General features: G+C 40.6%; 1 protein-coding gene across 1 annotated transcript in view; it reads right to left on the bottom strand.

Moving 5' to 3' along the window:
• Window positions 1-13,788, bottom strand: part of PRSS12 (serine protease 12) — a 77,728-nt gene extending 63,940 nt beyond the window's left edge. Inside the window, exons 1-3 of the mRNA XM_040475040.1 lie at window positions 13,672-13,788; window positions 13,006-13,564; window positions 22-160 (exon numbers count right to left, since the gene is read on the bottom strand). Coding sequence (XP_040330974.1) covers window positions 22-160; window positions 13,006-13,516 — 650 coding nt within the window. The 5' untranslated portion in view covers window positions 13,517-13,564; window positions 13,672-13,788. The remainder of the gene's footprint in view (window positions 1-21; window positions 161-13,005; window positions 13,565-13,671) is intronic.
• Window positions 13,789-24,238: the final 10,450 nt, after the last annotated feature.

Genomic DNA, 24,238 nt, shown 5'->3' with positions numbered 1-24,238 from the left:
GTCAAGGATGGGCGAACTCACCCCTGCTGCAGCTGGTGACAAATGACTGATGCATCGGAATCATCCCAGTGGCTGCTACACACTGTGCCCCAAACTCCATTCGCATAGATTTCCACTGTGCCTTCAAACTCATTTTTGCCACCTCGAAGTCGTACTGACCCTGAAGCGGAAAAGAATCCCAAAATCCCTTAATAGCAAATCAGCATTTGAACATTATTACTTCACCATTCCTTAGTTAACATGATTTTCCCACATAAGTGGTGAGAGATCCAGTCAGAACAATTCAGTGTCCATGTTAATGGCATGCGCTTCTTTCTTTAAATGAGGGTTTAGCAGATTCTTTTTTATTTAGTTTATTTTTTTTGATAATTGACTTCATGGTGTCAATACTACTTCTGTTTTCTTCTTTAGCTAAGCAAACAGAAAGTCCAATTACATTTTAAAAGGGGACAATGTGGAAGAGTATGACTAATGTCTGATGTTACATCCCAAATATTGGATTATATCCCATACAAAATGCTTATCATTTGTGTATCATCTTCCACTTCACATGAGGTCATAGATAAGAAGCAGAGAAACAAAATTCAGTGCTCTATTTACAAATTAGTTGTAACTGACTGCGTTATATATTCCTTCTATGGGATTTGTTCATCACTAAAGAGCAAAATGCTGTTTCCCCTTTTAACTTCAAGCAGTAGTCATGAAAATTCTAAAGATTGTGTCTATAATTTCAAAAAGGTGGTGGTATTAAAAGCATTGCCTAATGTCAATCTTAGGAAAACTGCCACTAGGTAGAATTGTTTGGTATAATGAGTGTCCCTGGAAATTTGCCTTCCCTTACACACCATCTTCACTCAGCTGCTGCAGAGATCACGACTTGAGTCATTCTTTCCAGTCTTGAAAAGAGTCAAAATTAAAATTCGAGCACCCTCATGGGGCACCAGGGTGGCTCAGCTGGTTAAGCAACCAACTTTGCTCAGGTCATGATCTCACAGTTCATGAGTTCGAGCCCTGCATGGGGCTCCGTGCTGACAGCTCAGGGCCTGAAGTCTGTTTGAGATTCTGTGTCTTCCTCTCTCTGCCAGTCCCCTGCTTGTGCTTTGTCTTTTTTTTCTCTCTCTCTCTCTCACAAATAAACATTAAGAAAAAATTTAAAAAAAACAAATGCAAGCACCTCAGGAAAAATAACATCCCATAAAAGTGAGGATGGATCAGGGTGCCTGCGGGGGCTCAGTTGGTTGAGCGTTTGACTCTTGGTTTCAGCTCAGGTCATGATCTCACGGTCTCGGTCTCATGAGTTCGAGCCCTGCATAGGTGTCTGGGCTGACAGCTGGGAACCTGCTTGGAATTCTCTGTCTCTCCTCTCTGCCCCTCCCCCGCTTGCACTGTCTCTGTGTCCTCAGAACAAATAAGTAAACTTAAACAAAAAAAGTGTAGATGAATTCAGGTTTCCCTTCTAATTGCCATTGGTTTGCAAAGTGGCTACTGGGAGGCCACAAGTCGGGCACTTAAGCAGAGATAGAAGCACTTATCATTTCACAGATAAAGAAATCAAGAAATTAAGTTCTATCAAAAAACTGTCATATTTTGCATATTTCAAAGTTGTTTCAAAGTCTGACTTTAAAATAATTTTTCCAAAATATTAGATTCACAAATTATCCATTCACTTCATTTGCAGGGGCCCAGGCATCTCCCACTATTATTTTCCAAGTCATCATCATTTAGAAATGAAACTATTTAAGAAACACATATTGTATTTCTCATGATAAATACAAAGTGTCATTTAATTCAAACAATATTAAGACAATATTAAATGGAAGGAACACATTACGCTGCCAAATCCTGATTATTCAGGAGAGAGCATGGGCATGGATCATTCACATGGCAGATAAATCTTAATCACTCACACATTCCAAACCTCTTTAGTTCACTAAGCAGGAGGAAGCCCTGTTTGGCTCAAAGAAGAGTGTGAACTGCACAACATTTTTAAAGAAATATGTCTGAAGAGTTTAACTGAGCTTTAATGATTTTTTAATCACAAAATCTCTTCCACAGAGACCTACATAATATTATGCATATTGCAAATGCCAGCATTTTATTTCAACTCAAAGAATTCACTTGCTCACCTCAAACAAACATTATTTGAAATGATATTTAAATTGATCTATTATCTATTAATCCTCCTCCACTAGATTACTCGAGTCAAAGGGTTGGAAGAAAGTTCTAGCAATGAAAACAAACTGGAATACTACTTGTGCAGGTTAAAAAAATCATAAAAAATGTAACATACTGCCTAAATCACCAAAAAGCTACCAATAAGAAATGATGCATACATAACATCTAAAGATTAAGGCATTTGGAGATAAGGCATAGAAAACTCTGCATAAAGTATAATTATCACCCTTACATCATTAGAATGCAGTGACAGAGCTGGAAACAGCTTCCAGGTCAACTATCAGTTCCTCCATCATTCCTCAGATTCTCCAAACATGCTGTGAAAGCCTGGATTCATTTAGCTGTATCTGCTTCATGGCAAGAAATGTGGAGTGTTCATCCAGTTTCTCTTTAACAAGTGAATACAAATATTTGCAATTCTGGAAAGTCAATTTGCATGTCAATGGCTAATGACTTCTCCATCGGAATCCATTCCCAACACCAACATTTGCAAGGCACACACCTTTCCAGTAGTGCTTCCATCCCCCAGCCCTCAAAGTAGTTTATCCTTTTCTTTCTTTTTTTTTTTTTTAATTTTTTTTCAATGTTTTTTATTTATTTTTGGGACAGAGAGAGACAGAGCATGAACGGGGGAGGGGCAGAGAGAGAGGGAGACACAGAATTGGAAACAGGCTCCAGGCTCCGAGCCATCAGCCCAGAGCCTGACACGGGGCTCGAACTCACGGACTGCGAGATCGTGACCTGGCTGAAGTCGGACGCTTAACCAACTGCGCCACCCAGGCGCCCCAGTTTATCCTTTTCTTAAGGCCATAACAATTTCTAAAATATTCTGAGAAATTATCTACTTTGGAATCAGAGTGAGTAGTTCTTAATGGTACATAATTCCATGCAGTTCATAATTCTTCAAATAATTATTTGAAAGAGCACTTTAAAAACTATCAGCATAATACATGCTCCAAAATGGTAAAGGATTGACATACACTTAAGATAAGTAGTTTTTATTTGGTTTTGGTTTTACTCTGTTCTTGCTTCATTTATTTTCTTAGAATGGTTAAGGTGGTCAAAATCTTTAAAAATGCATGTAACGCATTTCCCTCAATTTATGGATAATAAAGATTTCGACCAAATCAACTGACAGGACCATTTCCTCAGTTCTCATCCTTCCTACTGTTCCTCTGTTTCCAACTGTCTCCTAGATTCCTGTCATTTCTACCATCTCTGAACCTGAGCAAAGACCCTGCCTTGTTTTTGCATTTTATGTCTTTTTCATGTCTGTGCATTTATGTTCTTTGCATAATGCACTTTATGCATTATGTCATGTTGGCTTTCACCATTCTATTTGAAATATTCTATTCTAATTTGAAATACTGCAACTAATCTACCAAACATTTTATGGGAATAAATTAGCCAGGCAGAAGTGTAAGACAGCCTGAGTAAGTTTTATACACTGCCAACAGGATAGAAGTGACTTTCCAGGGATCTACATCTGAGGCTGACCCTCCAGTGGAGGACCCACTTCATGGGTTGTACAAATTTGCAGGACTATACATCTGCACAAATTTATAGGTGAACAATTACAAAGTGAAGAAAAGGAAATATCCTTAGCTCAACAACAACAAAAAAAGATAGGATGGAACAATGAAGCACTCCACAAAGGTCAAAGCCTGGTAAACTCATTTATACTGCTGTCCTAATAATAAAGTTCTTTTATTACCTAAAATTGATCCCTCCTCCCTCCCTCACACTCCCCTTCCTCCAGCCAACTACTTTGCCATGTTCCTCACAGTCTCAGCTAATGTCTCTGTACAACATGGGCTGCCCAGTCTTAAAGCCCCTCAAGTGACAATTTGATGGAAACTATTCTATTCTAAATATTCCTACTTTTAAAATGTGTTAATAATAATTTAAATTTTGAAGTCTTAACAGAGGTTTTAGGCCAACTATAACAGGCACTACGAAATTATAAACTGAACCAGTACTAGAAGGAAGTCTGGAACTGTAAAGCTGTGTGTGATATCATGTCATGGAGAGGTGTCCCTGGAGTTCATGAAATGGATTGCCCACTCCTCAAAAAAAGTTAAGTGTCTGTTGGTATTACAATCACCTAAAGGCGAAATGTGCCAATGTACAACAATGCTCAGAATTCCACTATCTTAATTCCCTGCTAAAACTGTTGAAACTATTGTCATTTCAGTTTACTCTTATTTTTCTTCTATGTAGTTATACCTCTAGTTTTGTAAAAGAAAGGGAGCATAAAAGATGCATGTTGCTCAAATTTGCTTTATGGGAAAATTTGCTAAAAACCAGGAATTCCTCGGGTGCCTGGTTGCCTCAGTCAGCACAGCATGAGACTCTGAATCTCAGAGGGTCATGAGTTTGAGCCTTACTTGTGGAATAGAGTTTACTTAAAATTTAAAAAAAAATTTTTTTTAAACACAAGAATTCCCCAAATGGAACGACATTAAAGAAGGATTCTCTTGGGGCGCCTGGGTGGCACAGTCGGTTAAGTGTCCGACTTCAGCCAGGTCACGATCTCGTGGTCCGTGAGTTCAAGCCCCGCGTCAGGCTCTGGGCTGATGGCTCGGAGCCTGGAGCCTGTTTCCGATTCTGTGTCTCCCTCTCTCTCTGCCCCTCCCCCGTTCATGCTCTGTCTCTCTCTGTCCCAAAAATAAATAAACGTTGGAAAAAAAAAAAAAAAAGAAGGATTCTCTTTAACCATTTTATCAGTCTCAATGGACACAAGAAAATCTTCCAGAGAACAGCTGACTAGATTAAAATTCCCTTCATTTGTTTCATTGGTTTGTCACTTTTTAAGGCTATTATGATGGGTTGAATTCTATTCCCCCCAAAAAACTTCCACTACCTACAGATGTGACCTTATTTGTAAATAAGGTCTTTGTTGATGACGAAGTTAACATGAGGGCATAAGGGTGGTCTCTAATCTAGTATGACTGTGTTCTTATAAAAAGGAGGAATTTGGACACAGAGACCCACACAGCAGGAGAATAACAGCTGAAGATGGGGTTTACAGTATGACAAGCCATGGAACTCTCAGAAACTAAGAGAGCCCTGGAAAAGATCCTTCCCTGATGTCTTCAGAGGAAAGGTGGCCCTGCTGATACCTTGACCTCAGACTTTAAGCCTCCAGAACTGTGAAAAAATACACTTCTATTGTTTAACCCACTCAGTTGTGGTACTCATCATAGCAGCTCTAGCAAACTAATAGAGCCCTTAAGGTATTATCCCTCCTTGGACAGCTAGCAAAACCACCCTTTTCATACTCCATGCTTCAAGGACACCTAAAAGAAATATTAGGAAAGGAACCAAGTGGGTCAGTGATCTTTGTTCTGTAAGTCCAGCTCATTCCAAAATAAACCAAATGACAAGATATGCTTATTTAGTTAACTAACATGTACTTAGAGAATGGCATTCGCTTGTTTGAAGAGAAAGAAAAAACAGCAAAAAAAAAAGGAAGTAGTGTTTTCTGAATAGAATTAATAATAAATATTTTTACATCTCTTAAATTTTTTTTTTCAACATTTATTTATTTTGGGGATAGAGAGAGACAGAGCATGAATGGGGGAGGGGCAGAGAGAGAGGGAGACACAGAATCGGAAACAGGCTCCAGGCTCTGAGCCATTAGCCCAGAGCCCGACGCGGGGCTCGAACTCACGGACCGCGAGATCGTGACCTGGCTGAAGTCGGACGCTCAACCGACTGCACCACCCAGGCGCCCCGACATCTCTTAAAATCACAACTCAAAAAATGAACAAAATAAAATTACCATTATCATACAAATCCTTTCTCATCTATTACTGAACTTCACAAAAGCACAAAATAATTCATTTTAGTCATTGCTATTGTTCTGGTGGAATCAGAAAGAATGCATGCTGATGACATCAAGTTATTGCTCAGATCTTTGACACAAAGTATACTTAAAGCTGAAGTCATAGAGAAACTTCAGTTTATGAACCATTCAGAAGAAAAAAGCCCCATTACATGTTGGACGGTTTAGTACATGTATTTCACAAATGAATTAAACATAATCCTATGTCTTATACCAAATGCAACCCTTGGGAAATACATTAAATGATCATTTCCTATCTTAATTATAAAATATACAAAAAAATTCACATTGCCTAGAAACAACTGAATTGGGAGGTTGTTAGTTGCATTTTTCAAGTACAGTACAGGAGGCAAGTTTAATTTTGATGTTATTTTCATCCTATACCCTATTTGATAGTACTAAGGTATACTATTTTTGCTTATAATTGTATTCACCCATAACTGGCTTTAGCATTGTGAAATAGATTTTATTCAAATCATGCCATGTCAAAATGAAATCAAATCCATCTTTTAACACATGAAACATTCCCCTGGACTGAGATCCAACTGAACTATATCTACCTCCATTAGATCACATCTATAATTCATATTAGTTGTTCATTTATTATTCATGTAGATACCTTCAGTGCTGAGAAAAAAAAATCTGGTCTAATTCAAAACGAGAGAGTATCAAAACAATGAGAGTATCCTTTCAATAAGCAATTCTACCCACTTACATTGAGATTATTAGAAATTCAATTATTCCTTCATTTAAAATATTACACAGTATTATGCAAAAGAAGACTCTATCCATGGTTTAATTATGACATACTAACAATATATAGATAACCCTAGAGGGAAATTACACCAGCTGTGTGTCTCTGAACTATTCATATATAAGCAATGGTGTGGGTATTAGCATTTTATTTTTCAGTTCTGAGTGATGAAATTAAACTACTCCTGGTAGTAATCCTCTTATCTGTCTCCCAGAATAGGTATCACAGGAAAGGTAAAGAAAATGCTTAGTATTCTTCTGACATCTCAACCAGAGGATACAGGTGATTTCTTATTCATCGTTGTAATTGCTGCTCCTACTGTGAACTCACAAAACATTTAATGAAATCTACTTTTGCCTTGTTAGAAGGATTGGCATTTTCCATTCTTTGTGTCCTTCTGGTAAGCGTAATAAAAAGTACTGAGGTTGTATCTTGTAGTGGTGCGTGGGGGGGGGGGGGAATCTCACTACTTTAGTGCTCTGCATATAATAAATTTTTTATTAATATTATTGTGCTGACTTGCAGGAAGAAAAGGGAGGAGGGGTGAGGGGGGGTGGCTCTAGAAAAGTAAGATAATAAGAGGCAAAAAATAAACATTTCCTGATTTTCTAGACAACAGGGCATCAATCACATAGAAGGCAGTCTAAATCAATTGCTAATATAGATGCACTGAATGCCTGTTTACAATGCAGACCAAAGGAAGAGACTTCAGAGAACAGCTTTCTTTACAAGTTAACTCAGGGATGGGGGAGGCTTAAAAATTAGAATTAAAAGTGTTTACCAAGCAACTGAGTTAACTTCCATATTCTTAACAATTATGGGATTATTCATTTCAGACATAAATTTACTAGACCTGCAAACTGCATCGTAAAATAAGAAAATATGCTTTTTCAATCAAATCAGGGTCTAAATGTGATTCATCTAGATACAGCTGAAAAATGAATGTAACATTTCACAGCACAATTTTTAAAATTACTTACTACTACTTTTTTAACGTTTATTTTTGAAAGAGAGTGCACAAGCACAAGTGAGGGAGGGGCAAAGAGAAACGGAGACAGAGAATCCAAAGCTGGCTCTGTACTGTCAGCGCAGAGCCCAATGTGGGGCTTGAACTCATGAACGGTGAGATCATAACCCAAGCAGAAATCAAGAGTCAGATGCTTTACCTAATAAGCCACCCAGGCACTCCTACTTACTACTATTTTTTTTTTAACAGTGTTAAGGTTCCCAAATGGAGGGACAAACTCCAACCATACTTCTTAGCAGACCCTGTTGGTTCTCCTCAACAACCATCTCACTTTGTCTTGGTAGGAAAGTCCCCATGTGTTCAGAGGTAAATCTTGATTAAACTATGCAATTGTGTTAACTGAATTTCCCCTTCCAGAGAGTGCCAGAGGAACATGTGATCCAGTCTTAGCCAATGAAACGCAGGAGGAAGTCTGTGGGGGAATTCTAGGAAGGTTTCCTTGCTCTTTCAATGGGACCTACATGAGGAGGGGCCCTCTCTTTCTACTGCAGGCTATCCTATCTCAACATGAAGCCTGGAATAACCACTAGCCTAACAATAAAAGCCACATTTAGAGAACAGAGGAGGCAAGAGAACAACAGAAACAGAGCTGTAGCATGTTGGAGCCCAACTTTTTGTAATATGAACAATTAATCTCCTTATTGCTTCAGTCATTTTGAATTGGGCTTTCTATTCTTTGCCATCAAAACCACCCTTACTGATCCAAGCCACATTCATACCCAAGTTTGTAATTATAATTTGTTTTCTCTTCTAAAGGCATATTTATTTTCATAGTCATAATGTATATAAATTTGGTATCCATCTTTTCCCATTAACATTATCATCAGCATTTTTCCAGTTTTTATATGTAATCTTTACAATTAGCACTTTAGAAACTACCTAGTATCTATTAAATGAAGGGACCTCTATGTAGTATCTTATTGCTGGATATTTAGGTCTGCCTCCACAATTTTGAACCAAATCACTTTTACAAATATTATCTTAACACACACACACACCCACACTCAAAGACAGTGACCACATGTGTGTATACACTTCGAGATAATCATTCATAAAAGGCAATAGCAATGGATGTCTTACTTTCTTCTTAAAAAAAAAAATCTTCACTCTAATAGTCAGATAATGCCCCAAATCAAAGCATTTTATATCTGCCTTATCCTGAAGAACAGACTGAGCTCAAAATTTAAAATCCAGCCAGGAAATGTATCAAATTTGGTATTGCTAATGTTTTTCAGAACCTGTTACATAGAATCAAGATGCAGCATTTTTTTTTTTTTAAATGCAAGGGACAGCTTTCAGCCAACTTTTTAATTAACAATCATTTCAAACACCAGATGGACTTCAAACAGTACAGCCTGTAAACAATTGTCCCGCAAGTCTGCTGCCTCCGTTTCAATCAGGAGACTGGAGTGGGTATGTGCATATGAACAGCTTAGCATGATGACATGACAAAAAGTCAGATCTACGCATCATTCTTCCTGGTGAAATCTCAATTATTAGAGCATTATCGTTATACACAGTACCTGTTTTACCCAACGGCCATCGGTCACCTATGGGTGAGTTCCACTCAGCTGCTTGTAACAGAGAGTATTAGCACAGCATCAAGTTTCCCTATCTGCCATGCCAACCAATGACTAGAAAGTGATTTTGCCTTCCTAGTCAGGAAGCTCTAAATTACTGCAGGGTACTGGGGGGAATCAGTTGCCTGTTAATTCTTTCTCTTGAAACATAAAAATAGGGGCGCCTGGGTGGCTCAGTCAGTTAAGTGTCCGACTTCCACTCAGGTCATGATCTCGGGGTTCATGGGTTCGAACAGCTCAGAGCCCGGAGCTTGCTTCAGATTCTGTGTCTCCCTCTCTCTCTGCCCCTTCCCCACTCGCACTTTATCTCTTCCTCTCTCTCAAAGATAAACATTTTTTAAAACTTTTAAATAAATAAATAAATAAAATAAACTGAAAAAGAAACATAAAAGCAACCTAGTTCACATGCAGTTAATACTCATATTCTGGTGAACTAGGTTGTTATTACCTCCACACTAGTCAAATGAAAAAGCGTGGTGCTATTTCCTAGAATGACACAAAATTACCATAGATAGGCATGGCTTCTGCTTGATCCCATGCCTGGCAGAATTAAGTCACAGAATTATGGACTCAGTCTACCTAATCACCCACCACTCAATTCTAGATAGGTTCTGATGTCCTCCTCTGGTTTTCCCAAGTGTGACAAAGGGTCTTCAGCATCCAAATCACCTTGACCTGACCATTCAGTAGAAAAAGCACATTCCTGAGACAGATGTAAGGATTGCTCAATCAGGGTTTCTGAAGGCTAGAGCCTAGGTATCTGTATTTTAACAAGTCCCTTAGGTACTCATTACGAGAACAAACTCCCTGGGCTGATTCAGGGTATTCCAATTCACCAAACGATTCTTTACTACTAATTCATACAATTAGGGCCCAGGCATCATCTTTCTCACTCCAGACATTTGAGCCACTGGTATTTCCACACCCTGCCCTAGTTCACCTGCGATCCCCCCGCAGCGCCCCTTCAACTAGGCTTAGACCAACTTTCTACCTTGAAGGCACCAACTTCCTCATTTCTCTCAATGCAACTGGATACGTGACTCTGGCCTCCAGTTTATTTTTTAAAGGAGGGATCTCACTACTATAAATTTTCTTTCCTTTTGTTCTAGTTTTTTTTTTTTTTTTTTTAAGAGAAAGAAAAAATCTCTGGACATCTTAAAATCATAAGATACAGGAAATCATGTGCATTGAACCAAAAATAATTCACTTTTTCTTTCCTTTTAGACTAGTCCTTAAGCTACAAAAATGGGGTCATCAGACAGCACATATATTTCTACATGTTTATATAATTAAAGAACCAGAGCAAAATGAGCTGTGACATGAAAATGGACACTACCTTCTAATGTTGTTATGAGAATTAAATGAGAAAACTAATACATAAAATGCTTAGCCCAGCATCCAACACGGAGTGCATGCTCAATAAATTCTAGCTGTTACCAGGCCAGGTCATTTTGGTACAGGCTCAGAACTGGAAAAGTTCTTTGAATTGCTGTTCCGCAGATAAGGAAACCAAAACTCTGGGAATTAAGAGTCTTACCCAACACTACACAACTACTGCCAGAGCCAAAACAGACACAAGTGTTTTTTAAAGCACAAATCCATATTCTTTTCACTACTTCATGACAGCTTTGTTCACCCTCTGAAGGGAAATGTAGGACCAAGACCAGAAAGCCATAAGGTTCAGAAAATGCCAGTCATTTTGAAGGTATGGATCATGCCTAATCAGAACGTAAGGGGTAAAGGACAGGATGGGAAGCTTCAGTTATCAAGACTGGGTCTGTGAAAGTAATTAATTATTACATAGACAGCCAATTGTTTTCCTGTACTTTTTTGCATGGGGCATTTATCTCCCATCTTGGGTGGTTTCTTTTGTTTCTCTTGTGTTCAATTGCTTTGCCCCAGGAAGTACTACACATACAAGTATGCAGTGTTTGGGATTCTGTCTGGTGAGAATTAGCTATGAACATAAAAACATTGCAGAGTCTGTGCTGCTGTTAGATTTAAATTTCTATTCAACACAAGATGGGAAACAAAGAACAACCTACTGTCCTCATTTGGAATATAAAGTTAAAGGAGTTACGTGTCAGACAGCAATTTACCACTATAGTGTTTTCACTTTAAATTCCACTTTTCTTTCAGTATATATATATATATATATAGAGAGAGAGAGAGAGAGAGAGAGAGAGATTTCAGTATATACGTATACATACATATTTCCTAAATATACATTTAAAGATATGAAATATAGTACAATAGCAGGAAAGCAAAAAAAGTTCCAATGTTTGCTAAACACGATATTTTACTACAAATAATCTTACAGTAAATAATGAGACAATGCTGGGGCTCTTTGCCTGATATCACCTCAATTTTTTTTATAGCCACATTGGCATTCTGTCCATGAAACACGAGTATAGCAATGACTTCATTCTCTAGGATGAAGGATAATTGATCTTAACCTTCCTATCACTTTCCTTTAACTCAAAGCTAATGCAATTCAGATAAATAAAAATGTCTGCAGGAAAAGAATGGCACTATGAAAGCTAACCTCCAAATCACCTCCAAAAGGTACAAAGTACAACATATTTCAGAATCCCAATTCATGAAATCCCTGCCCCATAGCTGAGATGGAGAGCTGCCAAAAAGATGTTTGAAGGGAAATTCAAATTTTGAAGGACATGAAGTTTTTCTTTCCAGCTTTTAAGCAGGGGGGGGGGCGAGCTAATATTAAACAAAGCCTCAACAATTCAAAATGAAGCACTGTTCAAAGGCAGATCATTCACTTACATTAAACCTATTAATATGTTATCATTATGCCATAAAACCAAAACATCTTACCAACTTTATCTCTTGATGTCACCAACTAATCCCAAATGCCCACAAATAACATATGGAGCTAAAAAAAATGGCATTCTTGAAAACTTAATTTGACTATATCATGTTGCTTCTTTCCTAAGATAGTTACTATTCCTATCTCTTTTTCCTTTCTTTTCTCTTCTCTCACTAATCATATTTACCATATTGTGCCCCAGAACTGAACATCACTTTGGCAAGTTGTATTCAGGCCAGGAGACTTTGCCATACTTTTTCAGAGGCCAGTGGTGAGAATAAAGGCAAAAAGATGTATCACATACTTCCAAATCGGAGTCTATGGGGTGGGGGGAAAGTTATTGGTTGTATATTAGATTTAATATTTCCCTTTCCAAAACGAATAATTAGAAACTTTATCTCCGCCCTTACTTTGCCTCTTTCGTGTAAATATGGTAACGTCCTCACGGCAAACTACCCTAGAGAACACACATCCACCTGACGAACACGCACACACAAACACACACAGTGGCCAGAGACGGGATCCAGGAACCCAGAGTGCAGCACCTCTCACGAAAACTACCCTCACGACAACCTTCACACACAAAGCTCGCCTCGCTAATTTAAAGTCACGGTACCAGTGCGCTTTGCCGGTGCCTCCGCGGCAGCCAGCCATCCCGCCGGGCAATATAAACGCGAACTCTCACACACTCTCTCACTCGCTCTCCTCAAGGAACACCTAAAGCCCTCGGCACGCCAGGCTGGCTCCCCGCCAGTCCCGAGCTGCCGCCGCCGCTGCTGCCCCGGGGTCACTCACCGTGTCTGCAGTCGCAGTAGCCCCAGTCCACCTTGCCGTGGGCGTTCCCATAGAAGCACCAGGGTCTGCCCGCGCCGTCTGGGCTCCGGCAGAAGTTGTGGCGCTGCCCTCGCAGCTGAGCCCAGCTCGCCGGGGGCGACCGTTCGAGGAAGGGTGGCACCTCTGCCCAGAGCAGACACGGGGCGCCGAAGTCCGTCACGTTGACCCAGGGCTCGCCGGCCGGGCAGTCCCCGGGGTGCGGCCCGGGCGTGCGCCCGGCATGGAGGGCGTGCAGGCGCTGGGCATGGAGCGCGGGCGGGGGGCGCGGGACGCGCGGGACGCGCGGGAGAGAGGGCGACGGAGGCGTCCTCTGTTGCCGCTGCTGGGTGGGAAGGTAGTAAGGGTGCGGGGGACCCGGAGGGAGCGAATGGCGATAACGGTGGTGGAGGGGATACCTGAGGACTAGATCAAAGCCGACCACTTCGGGGAGCGCCCCTAAAACCAGAGCTACCACGAAGCGGGCGAGCGTCATGGTGCCAGAGCAGCAGGGTTTGGTCCATGCTCCCCCGCTCCTCCGGTTCTGAAGGGAAGGAGGGGAGGGGGCGGAGGCGGGGCTGCAGCGTCCCTCGAATCCCCCACTCGAGTCCCCTCCCGCCCCCCGCGTGCCGACCGCCTTTCCCTCCCCACCTCGCTTCCCGCCACGGGTCCCGCGAAGCGCCTCCGCTCCTGCCCCTCGGAAGCGACAGTGGACAGTGAAATTTTGAGCTCGCTGAGACCAGGCTAGTGCAGAAGACTCGCCAAGAGAAGGCGCGGACTCCGCCGGGAGTGGTGGGGCCTGAGCCCCAGGTAGCCAGCGGTGGCTAGAGCCCGGGAACTCTGCCCCCTGGCTGCGGGCGCGGGACGCGCAGTCTCGCCCCGGAGCCGGACCTCTGCGCTTGGCCCCTACCGGGCTCCCGGCTGTCGCCGTCCGGGCCAGACCAGCTGCTGGCACCGCCGCAGCCTCGCTGTGCCGGAGCCAAGCCCGAGGGTGCCAATGCGGGGGAAGGTCTTGGCTGCCCCTGGCCGGCAAGCAACAGGACCAGAGCCCCGCGTCTGGCGGCTCCCAAGCTTGGCACCAGTCCCTGTAGCCGTCTCTCCTCCACCCCCATGCCCCCATGCCCTTGTCTAGTTTTACTGGTTTTGAAATCTTCAGAAGAGAAGTGTGGATGGATTTAGCTACAACTCTCCCCTGACAAGTCCCAGTATAAAAGTTAAAGCACGAGGAATGTTGAAGACATTTTACTGAAGTGTGAGCTCCTCAAGGACAAGACCACGTTTGATTTAGCCTTATATCCCGGTGCTTAACACTGTGCCCAACACTTATTAGACTCCAATAAACATTTGTTGAAATTAAATTCCTGAACTGACCCAGGGAAAGGAGCTTGAGCCTTTCTACTTCCTGCCTCCCACTTTCCACCGGGTGCCCTGGACAACACCAGTTGTTTGGTTATTACTGGGATTCAGTGAGGCCCTCTTAATACCAAATTTCCTTTCTAACCAGAGAAGACTTCATCCGTCCGGGTCACCATCCTATCCAAAAGTCCATCCCTCTAACACCTGCCTCGTTTTTACAGGCCAAGGGACTTAAGCCTACACATTTGCCTCTCCAAAGTGGCCCCACTGCTGGCAATTTTGAAGCTGCAGTATTGGCTTGGCCTGACCTTAGTAGAGCCTTTCAACAGCCCCTCTCCCCCTCCCCAAAGAAGTTGGCTTGGAATTTTTTTTTTTTTTTTTTTAATTACTGGAGCTGGATATTTTAGGATTTCTCCTTTCAGTTGTTCCTGACCATGCCACTGAAGTTAAAAAAGGAACAGGAAGGCCAAAGAGATGGTAATATTTTACTTTCTGGTAACCATTTGCAGGACCATATTGCCCCATAATATAATGTACCTTGAAGAAAATGTGAGCGTAACTTAAACCTTTATTGTTAAAACCTAGGTTTCAATTAGAAACTGATTTAATTCCCCAACCTCGCTCAAATAATCCATTTTAACTTTCATGAATCATTTTATTGATTTTTTTCTCCACTACTATTTAACAAAATATTTGATTTCATTTCACAATGAATTGGGTAAAAAGAATCTTAGGAATCCCAGACTGTATTTGTCAAATCTTTATTCAAAATGTTTTCAGGGGCGCCTGGGCAGGTCAGTCTGTTAAGACTCTTGATTGCTGCTCAGGTCATGATCTCATGGTTCATGAAACTGAGCCTTGTGTCAGGCTCTGTGCTGACAGAATGGAGCCTGCTTGGGACTCTCTCTCTCTCTCTCTCTCTCTCTCTCTCTCTCTCTCTCTCTCCCCCTCCCACTGCTTGCTCTCTATCTCTCTAAATAAATAAATAAACAATTTTTAAAAAGATGTTGTTATCCAAGATGCTTTTATGCATTATTTTGGTTTTTTTTACTGATACTTTCCTGGCTCCAAAAGCATAGTTAAAATGGTACTTGTGAAAGAGAGTGAAAGATGAAATAGCTCTCTGGAAGAGTTTGATTTACTTATTTAGGGTTCACCAATCACAGATTCTTGATATAATAGGGGACAATTCTAATAGGAGTTGTCCACCTGTTTCTCCACCTTCTGCCACCCGATTGGGCAGGGAACGCTCATTGTGGGATTCTGGCTGGCCTGCTTAGATCCTGCCGCACTCCCTCACCTATATGGCTCCTCCACCAATTGTTTTCACACTTTGTGGGGGGTCTACTGGCAAACCTAGTTCTCACACATTTGTGTACCTTGAAGAGAGGGGAAATAATGAATGAGAAGAGAGTAAAAGGGAAGATTGTTGGAACTCAATTCCAGAGAGGAGAGATGCTTGGGCAGGCTGGCCTCTCCTCCAGCCCCCTGTATGACTTAAGAGGAGCTTGAGATTTCCCAAGGCCTACTTACATTTAACAGATTACAAAGCTGACATGTACAAAGTGGACTTACCCACAGAAAATTCCACATCTGGATTTAATCATCTACATTTTGAAATATCTTTCCTACACAATAAACTGGCATTCAGGCAGTTGGACTGTGAATTTAGGGGCCTCCATTTGGGCTTTGTCCTCTATTTTACAGGCAAAGTATGACCTAAACAGACCTGTGCTCTACATATTACTTCCCTCTTCTGCTAATATCTTCCTTTTCTCTCTTCTGTCATTCCTCTTTGCTGCTACCAACATGCAGATGTTTAGGATTTCCAATTCCCAATCCAATCCCTGAAATGCATTTCTTTCTCCCACCTCTACCACAGCACAGTGTGTGTTTGTGGGGAGGAGGGGTGTTTGCAAGGAGAAATTCTCTCCTTCTGCCTGGAATAGGCACTACCTAGCCACAGCACCCTCCTCAGATTCTCATTACCTCTATCAAAGCCAAAGGAAAGGGGGAGACAACTCCATCTGGTAACAACTACAAAAACTCCACTGCTGATATTTTTTTTTTCCTGTCTTGCAATCCCTTCAGCAGAAACAAAGGAGCAACGAAAAGGAACTGACAGAAACAAGTATTTGACACCTTGCAGGCATTCCCCACCACAACACTTAGGAGGCCCCAGGAGGTCCCCATAATACCCCTTATCAGTTCTGCCACCTCACTGGGTGGGGTGAAATCCTCACTGGGGATTTCAGTCCCCAGAGTTCCACTACCCACAGCCTCAAGGCCTAAAACCTAGAAGAGTGAACAGGGGAGTCTGCCTGCTCGTATCACAGCAGGAAGGGTGGGCAGTCTTGAGGGGTAGGGGTGGGATACATGTATATCTGCATATCTGTATTTCCTATGCCAACTATGTTTTATGTATATAAACATTTGGTTTTATGGTTGTTTAGGAGATGATTTTACTGCACATATGTGATGGGTTGAAGAGCTCTTGTGTTGTTCTATTTGGAAATACAACCACTATGCATATTATTTTTACAGACTTCCAAAAACCAGTATGCAAAATAACTTTTGGAAAAGTTCCATTTGCAATTTGGGTACTGCCTGTATTGGAAAAGCTAGGAGTTTTTGAACTTACGGCATAAAATCAGCATTTACTTGTACAATACCAAGTGCAAGAAATGTGTTAAAAGAACACTGAGCATTGCTCTTTCATATAAAAGGGGGGTGGGGATCAAATATGAAAGCCTATGTAGGAACTGTGGGAGATTTGAAATTATAAGACATTATCAGGCTGATCTTTTAAAAATATTTTATGTTTAGTAATCTCTACACTCAGCATGGGGCTTGAACTCACAACCCCAAGATTAAGAGCCGCATGCTCCACTGACTGAGCCAGCCAGGCACCCCAAAATTTTTATTTATTTTTTAATATTTATTTATTTTGAGAGAGAGAGAGAGCCCGAGTGAAGCAGGGGCAGGGAGAGAGAAGAATCCCTTCATGCTATCAGTGCAAAGCCCAACTCGGGGCTTGATCTCACTAACCATGAGATCATGAGCTGAACTGAAATCAAGTTCAGCTGAACTGAAATCAAAACTAATTCTATGGATTCATTTTCAGGACTACTCAAATAATACACACTAGTAGATAAGGAATATATATATATATATATATAGAGAGAGAGAGAGAGAGAGAGAGAGCATGAATTTCATATATATCTCAAAAAAATAGTTCCTTCAGCCTTGGAATCAAACTGATGCTCAGTCTGGCTCTAGCTCTAACTGGAGGATCTTAGATGAGTTCCCTTACTTCCCTAAGCCAAAGGCTTATCAAAAGGGACAGTAATGGTACTTGCATGATAAATCCCTGTGTGGAATAATTGAGATAATGCACATCAACTGTTGAACACAGTACTCAATAAATGCCAACTATAGTATGGTAGTATATTATCAGTAACTGCCTTTGAATTCTTAACCCCTCAAATTTAGCCACCCCATGAAAACCTGTGAACAAAGCAGGAAAATTTGTTCAGAGCTCCCGTCCCACCAAGCTTGTGTCTCTTAGTATACCTCAGTAATTCCTCTCTTGGATCAGGGACAATCACGAGGTTGCTCTAAGCTCCACTGGAGAGTTTGTCCTCTCAGAGGTCTCTCTACCTCTCAACAAGTTTGATCCCCAAAAGTCAATGAAACACTAAGTATTTTGGGTTAAAACACTTTTCCTGAGGAGTTTGCCAAAGTACGAGTGATTTTCAATTCCTCAGTTGCAAGTGGGAATAAACAGATTGGAAGAAAAGCAACACTAGAACTGCTCGTGAGTGATCTGGGAATCACAAAACCCAGTGCTGAAAAAAACTTAGCGCTCCAATTTTCTGTCAAATGCAGAAATCTTTGCTCAAAACCTCCTGATGAGTGGACTTCCAGCTATTTCTTGAAAACTACTGATGGGGCAAATTCTTACTTGGGAGCCAGCATACTCCATCTGTAGAAAGTCCAAATTGTTGGAAAAATCTCTGCTATTGAGCCAGAAACCTACTTCACCTAGCTGTGATTCTGTTTCTGTTCTCCTACTGATTTAGTATTAGACCTGGGTTCAAGTCCCTATTAAGTTTTTTGTTTCTTGGCCTCCAGGGGGCACTAAAGACTCTCCCCCACTTCTCTTAAAGGACCTTCAAGATAGAGATTTGCTGAAGGGGCAGATCGAAGAATAGTAATTGGTATACACTACTAGAGTCCTATTATCATTTAAGATGTAAATACATCTGTATTCACATAAATAATCAATGTCCTATTTTCCTTCCTTATGCTTAGTGATTTTCCTCACTTCATCTTTGGATTCTTAACCATAATGTTGAGATTTGATTATGGGTTGAGGTTGAAAGGGAGAGACCAAAACTGGTTACCTGTTTGGCCTAGCTACTAGGAAAATATTTTGGGGTTTGGGGTCAAACCCCAGCTAATTGTAAAGGGCCTGCATTTGCCTGGTTTGTCCTCAATGCAAAAATGTCCTCTGGGGAATGAACTGCCTGAGGCAATGCATGTGGGTAGGGGTGGAGATAGGAAAAAGGGATCCTGGCTCCTAGTCATCCATCATTCACTACTAACCTTTCTAAATACAGTTTGCTTCTCTGTGATATAGAGAGAACAATTCCACTGAACAAAGTTGTGAGAATTAGAAACAGTTTGTTAAGTGCTGGACAATGAGCAAATGACTAACATTTGAGTGTGTGAAGACAATTATCAGGACCCTCTTCTTTCTTCTAGCAGCCAAAATGGCAGGCAATAAACAGTCACTGAACAAATGAGACCTTCAGATAAAATGTAAATGAGCTTATAAATTTTTTTATAATATGGTAGCATGGTGACTACAAGAGAGATCACAAACCAGCAGCCAGCAAGATGGATGTGCCATCCAGATATATTTTATTTGGTACAGAATCATTTTAAAATTAATTTTCATGCATTTTAAAAATCAGTCGTTTGGGGTGCCTGGGTGGCTCAGTCGGTTAAGCATCCGACTTCGGCTCAGGTCATGATCTTGCGGTCTGTGAGTTCGAGCCCCGCGTCGGGCTCTGTGCTGACAGCTCAGAGCCTGGAGCCTGTTTCAGATTCTGTGTCTCCCTCTCTCTCTGACCCTCCCCCATTCAAGCTCTGTCTCTCTCTGTCTCAAAAATAAATAAACATGGGGCACCTGGGTGGCTCAGTCGGTTAAGCATCCGACTTCGGCTCAGGTCATGATCTCACGGTCGGTGAGTTCGAGCCCCGCGTCGGGCTCTGTGCTGACAGCTCAGAGTCTGGAGCCTGTTTCGGATTCTGTGTCTCCCTCTTTCTCTGCTCCTCCCCTGTTCATGCTCTGTCTCTCTCTGTCTCAAAAATAAATAAACGTTAAAAAATAATTTTTTTAAAATAAATAAATAAACGTTAAAACAAAATGTTTAAAAATCAGTCGTTTATCCATAAAATTATGGATCACCAGCTTCCCTAGTGTATCTGTTAGAATGCTTTTGGGTTCAAGTAAAAGAAACCTCAAATCCAACTGCCATAAAAGAAGGCATTTTAACAGATTTTATGACATCTTACAATAGGAAATACCAATTTCTCCAGGGTTGATGGCTTCAGTGCCTTACCGTGTCCTTGAAGCCCTAGGCTCTTTATCTCTGCTTGTTCATCTTCGTGTTGGCTGCATCTTAAACTCTCAACAAATAACAAGATGTTACAACTAGATAGAAAGAGAAAAGGCTTGTTCTTTCTGTGCCTCTTTTCCTGAAGCAAAGAAATCTGTCCCAGAAGCTTCCTAAGAGATTTCTCCTCACACTCTTTTTATTACTAGATCACATGCCCATTCTTGAGCTGGCAGATAAGATAAACTTACTGTGATTAGCCTGGTCAAATTATCTGGAGTGTAATGGGTGCTTGGGAAGAGACTGAGCTATATATACTATACCTTGAAAAATGAAAAGATCTAGCAACATGGCAACCTAAATTCCCACAATTCCCAACAAATATCTATAGCTGTCTCCATCCTTAGGCCTTGGGAACAGTCTTCAGTTTGTCATGGCCACGACCTGCCCGGATTTTCTAAGCATTTATGTTTATTACATTGAGTTTATACTTTGTTATTTGGCAGAAATTTCATGCTATAAACTATGATGTTTCACAGGCATTTCAGCTGACAGATTCTGGTGACTAATGAATGGGCAATTGTTCAGTATCTATAGCAAGGTAACACATTTTTTGTCCCATAACTTAGCAGCTTAAAAACAATAAGCATTTATTATTATCTCGCAGAGTTTCTGAAAATCAGGAATCTGAGATTGGGTAAGCAGGGTGGTTCTGGTTCAAGGTCTCTCATGAAGTTACAGGCAAGATGTGGATGGGACTATAATCATCTGAAGGCTTACTAGCCTAGAGGATTGGCTTCCAAGCTCACTCATGAAACTGTTGGCTGAAGGCCTCAGTTCCTTACATATGAACTTCTCCATAGGGCCACTCACAACATGGCACTGGCTTACCCTAGTGCCAGTGACCCAAGAGAGCAAGAAAATGACCAAGACAGAGGCTGCAAAGACTTTTATGATCTAATCTCAGAAGCGACACATATTATATCGTTCACGTAGTAAACTAACCCCAGTACAGTGCGGGAGGCAACTACACAAGAGTGTGAATTCTGGGAGGTGGGGTCATTGGGTATCATCTCTAAGGCTGGTTACCATAGTTATATTCTGCAAAATTGCTCTAACAGAAAATTTAAACCGATACTGTATTTGTAGGGTGGCTCTATGTATTTTACAAGTACTAAATATCTTAGGGAGTGCATTGTCGATTAAACAAATGTTTTACATAAAATACAGGGTCAGCTGCAAACAAAAGTGTCTGAGTTTCCCCACAATTGCATCTCCCATGCTACTTTATGAGCAGATTCATTCTCGTTCCTCATCTGGTTGCAAGAAAATAAAAGATTTTATCAATGAGTTCAAGTATCCAGCCTCCGAGTAAAAAGACTCCCAAGTGTACTAGCTACCTGATTAAGACTACCTGTGTCAACCAGTCTGGAGTTATTAACATTTTAATGGGACAAAAGAATGCATGGAATGGACAAAGGAATTATGGGATTTCAGATATCCCTGAACTAAGTCCAGGAGAGCAGTAATTTGGATAAGGAAGATGCCTTTTGAAACTGTGTCATTTGTAAGGCTGTCCATATTAGAATACATACAAAGAAACATAAAGCAAAACACAAATAGCCATGGTTTAATTTGATGAGAAGACTATAATCCTTTTCAGTTAAATTGTATTCACTATCTATAAAACAAACAAATCCCAGCTTTTGTAATGCAATAAAGTTTCATGTTCAAGAAATTAAGCTACATGGGGGTGCCTGGGTGGCTCAGTTGGTTAAGCATCCGATTTCAGCTCAGGTCATGATCTCACAGTCTGTGAGTTCGAGCCCCGCATCAGGCCCTGTGCTGACAGCTTGGAGCCTGGAGCCTGCTTCTGATTCTGTGTCTCCCTCTTTCTCTGCCCCTCCCCTGCTTATGCTCTGTTTCTCTCACTCTCAAAAATGAATAAATGTTTAAAAAAAAAAATTTTTTTTTAAAGAAATTAAGCTACACGCATTTCTGTTGTTTTCTATACACCCTCATCTGAACAGAAAACTCAAGGCATCAATAGGCCTATATTTATGCATAATGCTGCTGTAACAACTAGAAACAAAATTTGCTGGTAGAGCTGAAACTGAAATCAGAAAGAATTTTTTTTCCCTCTCCTTTCATAAAACAGTTATATTGTGAAGGACATATGCCTTCATTTTTGTACTGAAAGATAGATACAGTTTTGAAACAGAGACTCATTGGCAGTATTTATAGCTAAGTTATGTAATAAAACCAACTCAGGGCATTAAAAATATGACGTTACTCCAGACTTGTCTTTATTTTTAGAAGGCTTAGAAACTTCTACCCAGTGTAGAAAGGCTCTACATATGACTCAATGTTCTTTGCTATCAAATGGTCATTAGAAAGATGAAATGTGGCCCGTCAGTCAACACGCAAAACAATACTTGGCACGTAGCATCACTTATGTTGGAGCTCACAGCTGAGTCTAAGCAGAGACAACTTTATGAAGATCTAAGATCCTAAAATAAGAAATATTAATTAGGAAGGTTTTGTTCTGTGATAGAATGGCTGTTAACGCAATGCGTATGTCTTGTGGAATGCCTGTCTTCAGAAATATTTTAAGTAAATTATTTCAAAAAATCAAAAATAACTTTGAATGATGTTAACCTTTGGAACATAACTAGCTCAACAGGGCATCTAATGATTAAAGCAGAAGGAGGAAACCTTCCAGAAACAGACCTTTTGAAGTGAAGAGTTTAAAATGTTTAAACATTGAAAACCAACAAAAAAACCTGCACAATAACATCAGTTTTAAGAAGATAAACAATGCCATGATTTCCAGTTTTTATCGTAATATGTAACAGTTTTTGAAAGCTATGATTTTGTACCTTATAGTTTTCTATAGTCTTTTTATTCTCAAAAGGTGTTTGATAAAGATTCAGAAAGAGAGCACAAAGAGTAAAAAATACCTTTAATGTACACTCATTTAGTAACATCCGATCAATCACTTAAAGATATATTGACTGCTTCATAATGAAGGATAATTCTTCTCCAGTGGTTGGATGAATTTGTGTTGGTTGTAAGTAGCACCTTGAGTGAGGTATTAGATATTATTCATTTCTGGATCTTCACTATCTAGTACAAGCTTCTCAATAAATATTTTCCACTGACTACCTCCAGTCTCTTACCTAGTTCTCTTAGTGGTCAATGGCTTACCTTTGTGATATGGCTGGTTGGAGTTAAATATATGAAACACAGTGGAATGCAGAGGGTTTTGTGGTTTTCCCCCCACAAATTTGATAATTTTTATGAGAAATGTTAATAAAAACAAAGAAAATTTACTTTGTTTAGAATATTTTATTTTGCTACAAATACGCATTTTCCTGTTACATTTTAACTCCCTCACAAGATGAAATGGAACAATAATTCTACAGGGATTATAACCTATACAATTTAAAATTGTCTGGAGGGGCACCTGGGTGGCTCAGTCAGTTCAGCATTGGACTCTTGATTTTTGCTCAGGTCATCATCTCACATTTATGAGATAAGGTCCCACATCAGGCTCTGTGCTGGCAGTGCAGGGCCTGCTTGGGATTCTCTCTCCCCCCTCTGTGCCCCTCCCCCACTCTTTCTCTCGCTCAAAACAAATAACCACTAAAAAAATAAAATAAAATTGTCTGGAGATGCATTTGGGGCAACTTCAACACTTTTTTAAAAAGTGCTTTTTGTGAGGAGAATAAGTCATACAAATGGAAAATCATCAGGGAACTTATACAATCACAATGCATTTCTCTCTTATGAATGTAGAGAATTCTGAGATTTCACTATTTTTATTTTTGTTTTTATTATTCTTTTTAATATTTACTTATTCTTGAGGGAGAGAGACAGAGTGCAAGCAAGGGAGAGGCAGAGAGAGGGAGACACAGAATCTGAAACAAGCTCCAGGCTCCGAGCTGTCAGCACAGAGCCCAACATGGGGCTCGAACTCATGAGCCATGAGATCATGACCTGAACCAAAGCCAGATGCCTAACCAACTGAGCCACCCAGGCACCTCAAGATTTCACTGTCTTTATACAGCTTCACTATAGCCCACTGTAGCTCATGAAGCTGTGAGATTGTAAATAGTCTTACAAATAATTTTGAATGAAAACTAAATTATTATGTTTAAATCAACAAAAATGAACAAATGCTATGTTCAGGAAAAACAAATAAATCGATCCAAGATTTGTGGAAGTTATAAAGTTGA

Source organism: Herpailurus yagouaroundi, unplaced genomic scaffold (assembly GCF_014898765.1).
Source record: "Herpailurus yagouaroundi ecotype Mexico unplaced genomic scaffold, PumYag 28, whole genome shotgun sequence".
Classification (NCBI taxonomy): Eukaryota; Metazoa; Chordata; class Mammalia; order Carnivora; family Felidae; genus Herpailurus; species Herpailurus yagouaroundi.
This window is presented reverse-complemented; position numbering and strand designations above follow the sequence as displayed.